Here is a 13,792-nt window from a genome sequence, read left to right as displayed (position 1 = left end):
ATGGCAGTGCCTGCGCCTGGTCCCATCGGAGAACAGAGAGCAGAGGATCTTGAGTGGGCTGCCTCTGATCCCAGTACACCAGGGATTGGCCACCAGATGCTAGTGGTGACTGCAGTTCGGGGGGCTGACAGCCCCAGTGGCCTGTGACTAGACCTATCTGTGAAATGAGGGTGTTGGGATTGGGTGCCCTTTGTAAGGTCCCTGGTATAGCTCATTTCTTGCAGAGAATTTGGAATGCCTTCACCTCCTCACAGCATCCTCCTTTAGACACTTGACCTGCAGCGTGGGTGTTATTATCTCCTACCCCCCAGATGGGGAAACAGAGGCACAGAGAAGTAACTTCCCGAGGTCACACAGCGGGTCTGCAGAGGACCTAGGATGGAGGCCCAGTTCTGTCTAACCCCAAAGTCTATTCCTTTTATTTACTTTTATACTCACTCTGGTACCCTGGATTCTCTGGCCTGGAAGGTACTGATGAAATCTCATCTTGCAGAAGACCCTCAGTTGTCAAACATGATGAAGGGAGCCCAGAAAGCCCAGAGAGGTGAAGCAAGTAATATCTGGACCCTCTCACCCTGGGCCAGGACTTTTATTCAGAGGCTTTTTCCCTTTAAGTAGCAAATTTATTCTTAAATAGGTAATTTGTGCACATGGTGCTAAATTCTGAGGATGCAAAAGGAACTATAGAGAAAAGCAACCATCCTTCTTCCATTCCTGAGCCTGTAATCATAGGTCCTAGGGCTTCTCTGCAGACAGACCCCAGCCAAGGATTTTCGTAAATCCCATGTGCATTTCAGGGCTTGGTTTGTTCTATTATATCTAGGAATGTAGTGCTGAGATGCTTGCCTGCAAAACAGCGAAAACCTCTGACTTCATTATTGTTATTCAAAGTAATGAGGGTCGTCGCTCTCTGGTGTGCCTTAAGCCAGCAAAGGTGATTGCCCATCCCTGGGCTTTTGGTCTGGAAGAGACCATTGGCATCATTATTCAGTCCCCTTGCTTTTCAGGTAAGGCACTAATGAAGACAACGTTCCCAGTGACACCCAGAAAGTTACTGTGGTGTTGGGATTTTGGTGTCAGGAGTCTCCTCTCCTCCTCTGGCATTTCTGCTACTATGCCAGGCTGGCTCCTTTCAGTAGACATAACATCATTGAAAAATATCACAGGTGCCCCTGTGGAGAGCAGAGCAGATAGCCATCAGAATTACAAAAGCTTCTGCTCTTTGGCCCAGCATTTCCACTTAAGGGAAGTGTATCTCCTATAGATACACTTACACTAGGGTAAAATGATCTCTGTACCAACTTACTCTTTGCAGCACTGATTGTAATAGGGAAATATTGGAAGCAACTCAGATGCCTGTGGATGGGAGGTGAGCTACATACATTAGGGACCATCCACACAGACTGCGCAGCTGTGAAAAGACTGGGCCACCTCTCCATGTGCAATAGGAACAGCTCCATCTTGCCAGGTGTGGTAGCTCACACCTCTAATCCAAGTACTTTGGGAGATGAAGCTGGGCGGATCCCGTGAGCATAGGAGTTCGAGACCACACAGTGGTCTGGACAACACAGTGATATGCTCTCATTTGTGTAAATAAAACAGAGTAATACATTATTTGCTTCTTAGTGCATACAACATCTTTGGAAAGAACTAAAAGAAACTGGTAGTAGGATGCATCATGGTGACCAGGGAGGGGGGGCACTTTTTCAATTGTGAACCATCTGGATACATTATGTATTCAAAATGTAAAACAAAAAACTCACAAGCATCTCTTACTTTTTTAACTCGAAGAAAAGAGAACAAGAAGAAAACCATCAAGTTAGTAAAGATTAGCCTCTGTTCCTAGACTTGATCTTGATGGTAACCAGAATGTCAGGCCACATGTGGTGGAGGTCATAGAGTCCTGGCTTTTGGTGACCCATTGTCAGGCTCATATAACAGACAAGGAGGTGCCATTCTCTATTTTCTGTCCCTTTTACAACAGCTCGTCTTGGCTCCTGATTTCCTAGGTCTGATATGGAAGGTTCCGGGATTTTATTATTTCTAATCAACATCCCCTTCCCAAACCCTGCCCCTTGGCAGCTACGGCAGGGACACATCTAGCCCAGGATCACATAAAAAGGGCTGTTTTCTCCCCCTGAGGACCAACGCTGTGGAAGCACCAGGCATTAGTGACAGAGTCTTCCCTGGCATTGCAGGAGAGAAGCTGAAGGGACGATGGACGCATCAAAAGGTGAGTGGGTGAGATCTCCATGGAGCTCCTTGTGCTCCTCCAGCCAGCTGACCCTAAACCACTCTTTCCTCTACCGGGTGCCTGGGGCCATTGCCCTCTCACTCTAACTTGTGGCCCTTGTGCTGCTTCCTGTCTGTCTCATCTCTTTTTACAAAACAAAAAAAAACACAAACTTTTCATTTAGGCATAATTTCAGATTTACAAAAAGACTGCAAAAATAATAAGAATTTCCATATATCTTTTATCCAGATTCCCTAAATGATTAATGCATTTTCTTTATCCTTCTTGATCAATCAGTGGACAAATAAATGACATAGATGTTAAAGACAGACTGATAGATAGACAAATAGGTTTTTGTTTTTTTAACTCTCGAGTGTAATTTGCAGACATTACATTGTTAAATACTTTGATGTGTATTTCCTATAAACAAGGACACACTCTTATGTAGCCAATACAGTTATGAAAACCAGGACATGAACACCATTTCAGTACTGTTATCCAACCCATAGACTTTATGCAGATTTCACCAGCTGTCCCAATAATGTCATGTATAGCAGAAGAAAATCCTGCGTTGGGCTTTGCGTTCCGTTGCCTTGCCTCTTTGGTCTCCTTTGTCTGGAACAGTTCGTCTGTTGTTCTTGGAGCTTCATGACTTCAACATTTTTGAGGAGTACAGACCAGTTATTTTGTAGAGTGTGTCTCTCGGTGCGTCTTGTCCTTTCTCAAGGTCACTTGATGGATTTCCCTACTGCAGAGTGTCACTGCTTCTCAGAGTGGGGAATAGCAGAGGGGGCTCATGTGCCAGGCTCTATGTCCCATAAGGATGCAGCTCCCTACCACCACCAAGAGCAGGCACCAGAGCCCCCAGTACTACTTCAGGGAGCCCGGGTGCTGCCAGGGAACAATGAGTCTGGGTTTGAACCCCTGTGCCGACTCCCCAGCCCCCAAGCCCTCTGTGACCTCCCAGCAGGGTTTGCTCAGCAGCCTCCTCTCTTGCTTGAGAAGCTGCTTGATAGCTAAGGAATGGCCGCTTTGAAACTCTGCAAAGGGACTAAGCCAGACCCTCCTGGTGTCCGGCTTCTCCTTTTTTGGAGGGTGACATTTAAAAAGAAATCAGACTCTTTAGTCCCAAGGCCATAGAGTTTTGAGTTCCTCCTTAGATGGCTGACACCTCACCTAGACTCAGCCTTGAAGGGTAAAGAGTCCTTGGGACTGAGGAAGCGTGGTGTGGTGTGATGGGAAGCACCTGCTGATTTGAGAGAGAGGATTCACGTCTCTGCCATATATATATATATATTTTTTTGAAAAAGAATAATAAGAAAAAGAATAAAGAAGAGGAAGAAAGAGAAAGAGGAAGAGGGAGAGAGAATGGGGGTATTGCTTTGCTGCCCGGGCTAGAATGCAGTCTAATATGGGTATGCCTATAATTGTCCTTAATAATGGAGACATGAAAGAAAATGAGGGAAGAGAGTAACAAACAAGGAGCCAACCAACATTTCGTTTAAACTTCTAAGTTGATATGATGTGGTACTGATAAGAGCGTATATTTTGTGTAAAGTGGAGAGTTCTATAAATGTTAATTACGTTTACTTGTTCCAGATCTGAGTCCAAGTCCTGGATATCATTGTTAATTTTCTGTCTCATTGATCTGTCTAATATTAATGTTGAAGTCTCCCACTATTATTGTGTGGGAGTCTAAGTCTCTTTATAAGTCTTGTATGTCTGGGTATTCCTGTATTGGGTGCGTGTATATTTAGGACCTTTAACTCTTCTTCTTGTTGCATTAATTCTTTTATCATTATATAATGTCCTTCTTTGCTTCTTTTGATCTTTGTTGCTTTAAATACTATTTTATCAGAGGCAAAAATTGTAACTTCTGCTTTTTATTTATTTATTTTTGCTCTCTGGTTGGTTGGTAAGTCTCTCTCCATCCTTTGTTTTGAGTCTTTGTGTATCTTGAATGTGAGATGGGTCTGGATGCAGCATACAGTTTTAGTTTTTTGTCCAAATTGCCTGTCTTTGAATTGAGGAATTTAGTCAATTTAAATTTAGAATTGATAATGATATATGTGAGTTTAATACTGTCATTTAATATTAGCTGGCTATTTTGCCCATTAGTTGATGTAAATTATTCATTATATTGATGTTTTTTACTTTTTGGTATTTTTTAGAAAGGCTGATACTGTTTGTTCCTTTCTATGTATAGTGGTTCTTTCAGAAGCTCTTGTAAAGCAGGCCTGGTGGTGATGAATTCTCTGAGTGCTTGCTTGTTCACAAAAAACTTTATTTTTCCTTCACTTATGAAACTTAGTTTGGCTGGATGTAAAATTCTTGGTTGAAAGTTCTTTTCTTTAAGGATGTTGAATATCGGCCCCCACTCTCTTCTGGCTTGTAGGGTTTCTGCTGAGAGATCTGCTGTAAGTCTGATAGGCTTCCCTTTGTGGGTAACCTGACCTTTCTCTCTGGCTGTCCTTAGTATTTTCTCCTTCATTTCAACCCTGATGAATCTGACGATTATGTGCCTTGGAGTTGCTCTTCTTGAGGAATATCTTTGTGGTGTTCTCTGTATTACCTGGAGCTGAATATTATCCTACCTTACTAAGTTGGGAACATTTTCCTGAATAATATCCTGAAGCATATTTTCCAGCTTGGATTCATTCTCTTCGTCACATTCAGGTACACCTATCAAGCGCAGATTAGGTTTTTTCACATAGTCCCATATTTCTTGGAGACTTTGCTCACTCCTTTTTATCCTTTTTTCTCTAATCTTGTCTTCTTGTTTTATTTGATTGAGTTGGTCTTCGACCTCTGATATCCTTTCTTCTGCTTGATCAATTCGGCTGTTAAAACTTGTGCATACTTCACGTAGTTCTCGTAATGTGTTTTTCAGTTCCATCAATTCACTTATTTTCCTCTCTAAATTTTGTATTCTTGTTGACAGTTCGTCAAATCTTTTTTCAAAGTTCTTAGTTTCTTTAGATTGTGTTAGCACAGGTTCTTTTAATTCACAGGAGTTTCTTATTATCCACGTTTTGAAGCCTGCTTCTGTAATTGGAACACACTCGTTCTCCATCAAGCCTTGTTTCATTGCTGATGAGGAACTGGGATCCCCTGCTGAGGGAGAGGCGTTCTGATGTTGGGTATTCTCAGCCTTTTTTGGCTGTTTTCTTCCCTTCGTTTTAGATTTATCCATCTGTGGTCTTTATAATTACCGTCTTTGTAATTGGGTTTCTGAGTGGACGTCCAACTTATTGATTCTCAGCGCCGAAATCTGAGCAACCCACTGCGCCGACCAAATCAGCGGCGTTAAGATGGATGGTGCCTTTCTGACTCTGCACCAAGAACCAGCGCTCCGAGGCGCCGGCAAAACCGCCTCGCCGGTCACAAGAGTCGCGCTGGTGACCCGTGGGGCTCCTCCGCTGGGAATCTCCTGGTGCGTGTGCAACAAGAATTCATGTGAAGGTGTGGCGTCCTCTCGTTCTTTGCGTTTTCAGTGGGAGCTACAATCCCGAGCTGCTAGTGATCAGCCATCTTGGATCTCTCTCCCAGTCTATATATTTTTAAATATTTTACTTTATTTTTGAGACGGAGCCTTGCTCTGTCACCAGGCTCCAGTGCAGTGGCGAAATCTTGGCTCACTGCAACCTCTGCCTCCTGGGTTCAAGTGATTCTTCTACCTCAGCCTCCCGAGTAGCTAGGACCGCAGGTGTGTGACACCATGCCCAGCTATTTTTTTTTTTTGTATTTTTAATAGAAATGGGGTTTCACCGTGTTGGCCAGGATGGTCTCGATCTCTTGACCTCGTGATCCACCTGCCTCGGCCTTCCAAAGTGTTGGGATTACAGGCGCGAGCCACCGCGCCCGACCTAAATATTTTATTTTATTTATTAGTTTTTGAAGTAAGGTCTTACTCTGTCACCCAGGCTGTAGTGTAGTGGTGTGAACATGGCTCACTGCAGCCTTGACCTCCCAGGCCCAAGCGAAACTCTTGCCTCAGCCTCCCAAGTAGCTGAGACTGCATGTGCACACCACCATTCTCAGCTAACTAAAAAAATTTTTTTGTAAAGACAGGGTTTCCCTATGTTGTCCAGACTGATCTTGAACTCCTGGGCTCAAGGGATCCTCCCGCCTCAGCCTCCCAAAGTGCTGGGATTATAGGCATGAGTCACTGCACCTGGTCCATAGTCTCTGTACATTATTTTATAGTCTGTATATTATCTGATTTCTTGGAAGAATACTTGTGTGGTTTCTGCTGAAATAGTGGATTTTTTGCTTTAAAATTTAGGGCTATAAGCTCATCTTGAGTGTGACTTTATCTGCAGGAATTCCATAAAACTTTGGTGGAAAATAAATCACTCCAAAGAGGATTGGCATTTATCCCCTAAACCAGTGACAACTGTGACTAGGAGTCAATTTATGCCTATGAGCCAAGGACAACTGTTTAGTTTATTTTCTTAGTTTGGGGGAATCCCAGACCTCTACAGAAAGAGGTGATGTTTCAAATTTTTCATAACTGGTATGCATTCTGCTGAGGCTGCGCTCCCACAAGCAGTCAAGGAAGGAGACTGTCCAGCAGTGCCTGCTGGCAGGTGGTGATAGCCTCAGACAGCAATATGGACACTGTGGAGGGGGATGTGATTTATTGTGGCAAAAGGTACAAAGAAAAATCAGCAAAGGGAAGAGGCACATGGGGTGAGGTCCGGTGGGACCTCCAGTGGAGTCACACAGGATGTGTTCAATTCCTTTAACAATTAGTTGTGACATGTTTTTTTTTTCTGTGTGTCTCATTCAGCACTCATAACTTTACTTTTTTTCAGTAGTCTCTTATGCTCATCCAGACCTTTCATCTGGAATGGTTGTTTGCAAGAACTGTCAGAAGTAAATTTCTATTCTTTCTAAATGGTCCAGTCTCAGATGTTCCATCGTAGTAGCACAGATGGGCTAAGATGCTCCAGCTAGCTATGGGCCCACCCCAAGATTTTAGCCCAAAAAGGGGAGACACCTGGGAAGGTAGTTTGTCTGCCAGGTGTCCTCCCTGCTGGAGGGAGCAGGTTCCCAGGCCCTATGCAGCAGTGCGGAAGGAAGGCCACTTGCTGGGGGCTTGCCTTCTTGTCCAGACACCAATCCCAAAGCCACTCCAGCAAGAGTGAGCTGTGCTGTCTCCAAACACATCACTGGCCACATCCCCAAGGTAGCCCTCTGATGTGGGCGTGACCACTCCATCCATTCTTTAGTCACGAAAGCCCACGTGTCCGTGGCTGGCCTCCATGATATCTCTGCAGAGGATGAGTTTCCACTTTGCGTGAGCCCTCGGGAGCAGGGGAAGATCCCTGCGTCTCACCTCAGTTTACCTCACAGGCCACAGTGGGGCTTCCTAATCTAGGAGTTCTCAATGTGTGCTTCCTGGGCCAGCAATGTCAGCGTCATCAAGGAAGCTGCTGGAGAGGCAAATTCTCAGCCACACCCTAGATGTGCTGAATCAGAAACTTGGGGTGGGCCCGGCAGTCTGTGTTTTACCACGCCCTCTGCCCACTGGAATTGTCTGGAAAGCGTTGAAAACATAGAGGCTACGCCCCACTCAGATCAATTGTATTAGAGTTGCTGGGGGAAAGCATATACAGTTTTATACCCCCCCAGGTGGTTTCAACATGCAGCCAAAACACATTTCCCTTCATGACTCTTGAGCCTGGGAATAGTTTGAATTTTAGATAAAGGGGAGGGTTTTGGGTTCCAAGCTGAGGTAACACAAAGAAATGTCATTATAACAGATACATGGTAAGAAATTCATAGGTTACAGAAAAGGGTGTATTATGCACATGGAGAGTATTTCTTTTACCGGATGTACTTTTCACTTCAGCATTGAATAAAAACATCCCCCCTTTTCTTGTGGGGGGGAACGGAGTCTCACTCTGTCACCCAGTCTGCAGTGCACTGGCTCAATCTCAGCTCCTGACCTCAGGTGATCCGTCCTGTCAACCTCCCAAAGTGCTGGGATTACAGGAGCGAGCCACTGCGTCTGGCCTTGAAAGTCCCATTTATAATGCAAGTGGTCTTGGCCTCGGATCATGAGAACTCCTTGGTGCTTCTTCCTCTATTTGGATCAAAAGGCTTTACCCCAGCCACTTTGCACCCCACCCTTCCTTCAGGATGTGAACTCTGGCCTCAGGATGGTGTCTGATTGGAAGCTGATAGGAGTCTGGGCTGAACAGGCAGTGGAGCAACCCCAGGGGTCATCTGTTCCCGCCTCAGTTTGCCCGATCCCCTCTTTCCCTCCAGCTTCTGGGTTAACAGAGAGCATCCTGGCTCCAGCTTTTTCCTGACACCATGTCTGCAGAGAGGGGTAGTTGGGGAGGGGGCCTTGCCTAACAGCCACTCACAGACTCACTGTCTGAGACTCAGTTTCCTTACCTGTAAGGTGGGCATGCATCTACCTACCTTTCAGGGTTACATGACTGAGCACTTGAGTCCACTGCTCTCAGCTCATCCTCATGTAACCCCACAAGGTAGGTACGTGCACACTCATCTTACAGGTGAGGAAACTGAGTCTCAGACAGATTCATAGCCAGTCAGAGGTGGAGCAGGGATGCCCGACTTGAAAGCCTGGCTCCGCCTCCACACACTGTCAGATTTTAAACCCAGGAGGAGGTGATCAGGGAATAAACATTCTCTGTGCTCTTTCCCCACCATGCTGTGTTGCTGACAGAGCTGCAGGTTCTCCATGTTGACTTCTTGAAGCAGGAGAATGCCATTTCTCACCACACGAAGGAGTTCCACACGAGCAGTCCTGTGTTCCGGAGAGGGCAGGTGTTTCACCTGCGGCTGGCGCTGAACCAGCCTCTGCAATCCTACCACGAACTGAAACTGCAATTCAGCACAGGTGAAGCCTTGGGGCCCTATTCGTGGGCTTGGGGGAGGGACCACACGGGTCCCTGGATGCTGGAGTGGCCCTTTCCGGCCAGTATGAGCTAGGAGTGCCTTCCCCTCCCCGATCCCCAGTTTCTCCATCTGTAAAGTGGGAATATTAGGAGGTATGATGAGGGTAGAATGGAAGCTCAGTCAGGACCTGGCACACAGTGAGGCTCCGATTCCTTTGCTAAGCAGGGGAGGGGCCAGAGCAGAGGGAGGAGGCGACTCAGCAGGCATCTGCTTCAGTGGGGTCTGGAACGTTGTGTAGAGGCAAATCATAGGACTGAGGTGTGCCTACGCCATAGCTGGGTGGGCTGGAGGCAAGCAGTAATAATGATTAAAATATCACATTTTGGTTGCAAATATAATAGGAAAAGGCTCACACATTTGTTATAGTTAGGTAAATATGTGTGCATAAGTACAACTGGGGGAACAGAGAGAAAATGTATTAGATCTTGTGGTAGGATAATGGAGGAGGGTCTTCTTTAATGCTGTTGTTAAGTTTTAAAAATAGTTCAAGTAAGCCAGGCATGGCGGTCCATGCTTGTAATCCCAGCACTTCGGGAGGCCGAGGTAGGCAGATCACCTGAGGTCAGGAGTTCAAGACCATCCTGCCCAACATGGTGAAACTGCATCTCTACTAAAAATACAAAAATTAGTAGGGCATAGTGATGGGTGCCTGTAATCCCAGCTACTCGGGAGACTGAGGTAGGAGAATCGCTTGAACCTGGGAGGCAGAGGTTACAGTGAGGTGAGATAGCGCCATTGCACTTCATCCTGGCGACGAGTGAAACTCTTGTCTCCAAAAAAAAAAAAAAAAAAATTAGATCAAGTAGATCTACTTTACAGGAGGGCATCCCACTTCTGGGGAGAGAGCTCCTTTTGCTCCTTCTCTAAGTGAATGACAGGCGGAGGGTCTCCTCCACCATGCTGGTGGAGATCAGTCAGAACAGCCTCCGTTCCCTTCCTCCAGTACAAAATAAGCACATACTGTGTGCCATGCCATGAGCTGCCTGCTCAACCATGGACTGGGACCTTGCTGTCCCTGACTTCAGTGACTTTATACTGGCCCTGAGTCCATGTATATTCCCTCGCCCAGAACTTCTGAGCACCTGCCACACATCAGGCGTTGCACTGAGCACTCTCTATGTGTGATGCAGTGAGACTCGCTCACTCAGCAAATGTTTGTTGAGTGCCTACTTTGTGCCAGGGAACCCAGAGGTAAAGCGGTCCTTGCCTCCTAGACCTGACCGTACTAGCAGAGAAAGCAACAAACAAACAAAAGATAATTTCAGACAGGGCCAAATATGATGAAGAAACCAAAACAAGAGGCTCCTCCAGCAAGAGAGAAAACAGCAGATCAGGGCGGGGCTGACTCTGTCGGGGTTGGAAGGACTTCCTTGGGAAGTGACCCTGCTGAGACCCACGTCCCACATAGGAGCCACCGTGTGAAGAGCTGAGAGCAGGGTGTTCCCAGCCACAAGCATGGCAAGTGCCAGGGCCCCGAGGAGACAACACTTGTGGTCACGTGCTGTTTGTCATGAGCTAAGTCTCTGGGGACCAGAAACCCAGTCATGACAGGGAGGAAAAGGGGGAGTTGGAGAGAAGCCTCACTGAGGGCCGCCTGTGGGCTATGGAAAGAGGTTGGGTTTTTTTCCAGTAGTCCCTGGAGCTCATGACATAACCTGGCTGACCTTTCAATGAAGATCCTGTGACAGCGTGCAGGGTAGGTGGTGGCATCTGCCTCCTCCAGATGAGAGTAACAAAGGCTAAGCTGTTCCCCTGCATTACGCGGAGTGGACCAGCTTGCGGGGCTGTGGCACTAGCCAGTGGAGTTAGACCAACAGTAACTCCAGTGAGCACGTGACAGAGGCAGGAGCTCTAGGGAGGGCTGGATCTGATGGAAAAAAAGGGAAGACGCGGAGAGGAGGAGGCAGGGAGCTCATCTAAATTGAGTAGAAAACTAAAACTGGTCATGTGGGGCAGAGGAAGGCACCTGCAGAATTAGAGAAGCGGACCCAGGGAGCCAGGGGACAAATAAGCCTGGACAGGAGGGATGGGGGCCTCGTGAGTGGGCAGTAGGTACCCCTGAAGCAGGGGAGATTGTCTCGGGGGTGGCCCATGCCTGGGCCAATGTCCAGACTCTGTTCCCTTTGCATGTCTCCAGGGCTGAATCCTAGTATCATCAGACACACCCTGGTGGAGCTCGACCCAAGGAAGCCCTCAGACCACCACAACTGGCAGGCATCCCTTCGCAATGAGTCTGGCAAAGAGGTGAGCACCCAGCGGGCTGGCGGATTCCTCCTAATGGGAGCAGCCCCTATTTGCTTTGCCACCTGTCAGTCGGTAATGTGGTTTAAAGCACAGCATGACAGAGGGGTCGTGTCTCCAAACGTCTGTTTCCCCCCTCCGCCTCCTGCAAGCACACAGTACCTCTGACTGTGGCCAAACCCCTACCGGTCACCCTTCTGCTTTTCATTTCAAAGGGAACAATGTTCACTGGAGGACATGAGTGGAGAGAAGTACATAAAAATAACCCATGGTTCCACCAATTAAGTTACCCATCCTTTCTGCCAGGCTTTTCTATGTCATGGTCACATACAAAGTGCAGGTAGTCCACCTCGAGCTCCACTCGCTTGACAAGGCCTAATGAACACTTTTCACAGTGGCTCCTGCCCACGAGTGTGGGCTTGCGGTGGCTGGTTTTCCACCCTTTTGGGGAGTGCTGGGTGTTCACAGTTGTCTCCAGTCTATCTCTCAGCCAGATCTTCGGACTAGCTTGTGGATATTTCCTTAGGCTAAATCCCTAGAAGTTTAATGCTAGGCTAATGCCATGATTTTAAAATGACAATTACGTTGGGTTTTTGTAGAAGCAGAGTCTGCTGGTGGAAATGAGATGAATGGGCCAGCTGCCGCTGGAATCCTCCCTAGTGCCCCGGGCTCTTGCTTCCTCTCCCTCCCATCCAGATCCCAGACTCCCAACCACAATTTTGCATTTGAGTGTTTTTTAGGGTATCAAGAAAATCTCTCCCGAGGTGGGCATGGGGTGTGGGCAGGAGCTGCATTTCTTTACTCAAAAAGTGTTATTTTTAAAGTTTTTTTAATTGACATATAACACACGTAAAGGACACAAATCTTAACGGTTCGTGCAATGAATTTTTACATATGAATAGAGCTGTGGAACCACCACCCAGATGGTGGAGGACATTTCCTGCACCCTAGAAGGCTGGTTCTCCTGGGTTCCATTGTAATGAACACTGAGGGCACAACCGCCTCCCCCTTGCCACAAGAAGGGTATCGGGAGTTAGCCTTGTGGATTCTGGAGTCATAGCACAGTGAGGTTGATCCCAGCTCTACCTCTTGGGCCACCTCTGTGAACCTGTTTCCCCACCAGCAAAATGATGACAGTGAAACGTTTATATATATTAGCTTGTTTAGTTTTCACAATGCTACCACAAAGAAGGGGATCTGTTATTCCAAATTCTTAAAGAAGGAAACAGGTACAGGAGAGGTTAAGTAACCAGCCAAGGTAATACAGCCAGTAAGAGGTAGAGCTGGCTAGTCTGGGCAACACAGGGATACCCCATCTCTACTAAAAAAAAAAAGAAAAAGAAAAGAAAAGAAAAGAAATAATTATCCAGATGTGGTGGTGAGCACCTGTAGTTCCAATTAGTTGGGAGGCTGAGGTAGGAGAATTGCTTGACCCTGGGAGTTCAATGCTGCAATGAGCCGTGTTTGCACCATTGCACTCCAGCCTGGGTGACAGAGAAAGACTCTGTCTCAAAAAAGGTGGAGGGAGGGTGGAATTGGGATTTGAACTGAGAGCCTATTCCTCCTGTGAGTTTTCTTCTAATAATAAGCACCTCATGGGAGGATCTTGGACCGCAATGAAAGTGTCTTGTGACAATGATGAGAATTATTGCCGGTACCATTTGTGGCTACAGCAATATTGATTTATCCTAATTATCTCTCTAGTTATTATTTATCCTAAAAGGCTGGATAAAGGCCTGGACACCCTTTGACCAATGGCCCTCTGGGACTCTGGCTGCTTGTATTCCAAGAGAAAGGTGTTTTTTGCTCCAAAGACAGCTGACATTTTACCTTTCGTCTGAAGTTCCAGTCACTGAGCTAAACACCTTTCTTAGTCCATTTTTGCACTGCTCTAAAGAAATACCTGAGACCGTTAATTTATAAGGAAAAGGAGTTTAATTGACTCACAGTTCCACATGGCTGGGGACACCCCAGGAAACTTACAATCATGGCAGAAGGGGAAGCAGGCACATTTTACATGGTAGCAGGTGAGAGAGAGAGCAAGAGCGGGGAAAACCATCAGCTCCTGTGAGAACTCACTCACTATCACCAGAACAGCATGAGGGAAACTACCCTCATGATCTAGTCACCTCTCACTGGGTCCCTCCCTCAACATGTGGGGATTATTGGGATTATAATTTGAGGTGAGATTTGGGTGGGGACACAGAGCCAACTATGTCAGCATCTTATGTGTGTTTTATCTACAGCATTTTCATAACAACCTACAGGCTGTGGTGAAGGGAGTGAAGTTCGGGGAGATGAAAATGTCCACCAGCTTCTCGAGTCCAGTGTGTCTAGGGCTCTTGAAGGACTTGCCAAAGCCTCATGCTGTGTGCGGCTGCT

At 46.6% G+C, this 13,792-nt stretch overlaps 1 protein-coding gene across 1 annotated transcript in view; it reads left to right on the top strand.

Moving 5' to 3' along the window:
- Nucleotides 1–13,792, top strand: part of TGM4 (transglutaminase 4) — a 35,209-nt gene continuing 21,417 nt past the window's right edge. The window contains exons 1-5 of the mRNA XM_074405307.1: nt 1–143; nt 892–1,007; nt 2,199–2,233; nt 8,900–9,110; nt 11,307–11,413. Coding sequence (XP_074261408.1) covers nt 1–143; nt 892–1,007; nt 2,199–2,233; nt 8,900–9,110; nt 11,307–11,413 — 612 coding nt within the window. The remainder of the gene's footprint in view (nt 144–891; nt 1,008–2,198; nt 2,234–8,899; nt 9,111–11,306; nt 11,414–13,792) is intronic.

The sequence above is a fragment of the Saimiri boliviensis genome, chromosome 8, assembly GCF_048565385.1.
Source record: "Saimiri boliviensis isolate mSaiBol1 chromosome 8, mSaiBol1.pri, whole genome shotgun sequence".
NCBI classification, from domain to species: domain Eukaryota; kingdom Metazoa; phylum Chordata; class Mammalia; order Primates; family Cebidae; genus Saimiri; species Saimiri boliviensis.
Note: the sequence above shows the minus strand (reverse complement) of the source record. Positions and strands in the feature narration are given on the sequence as shown.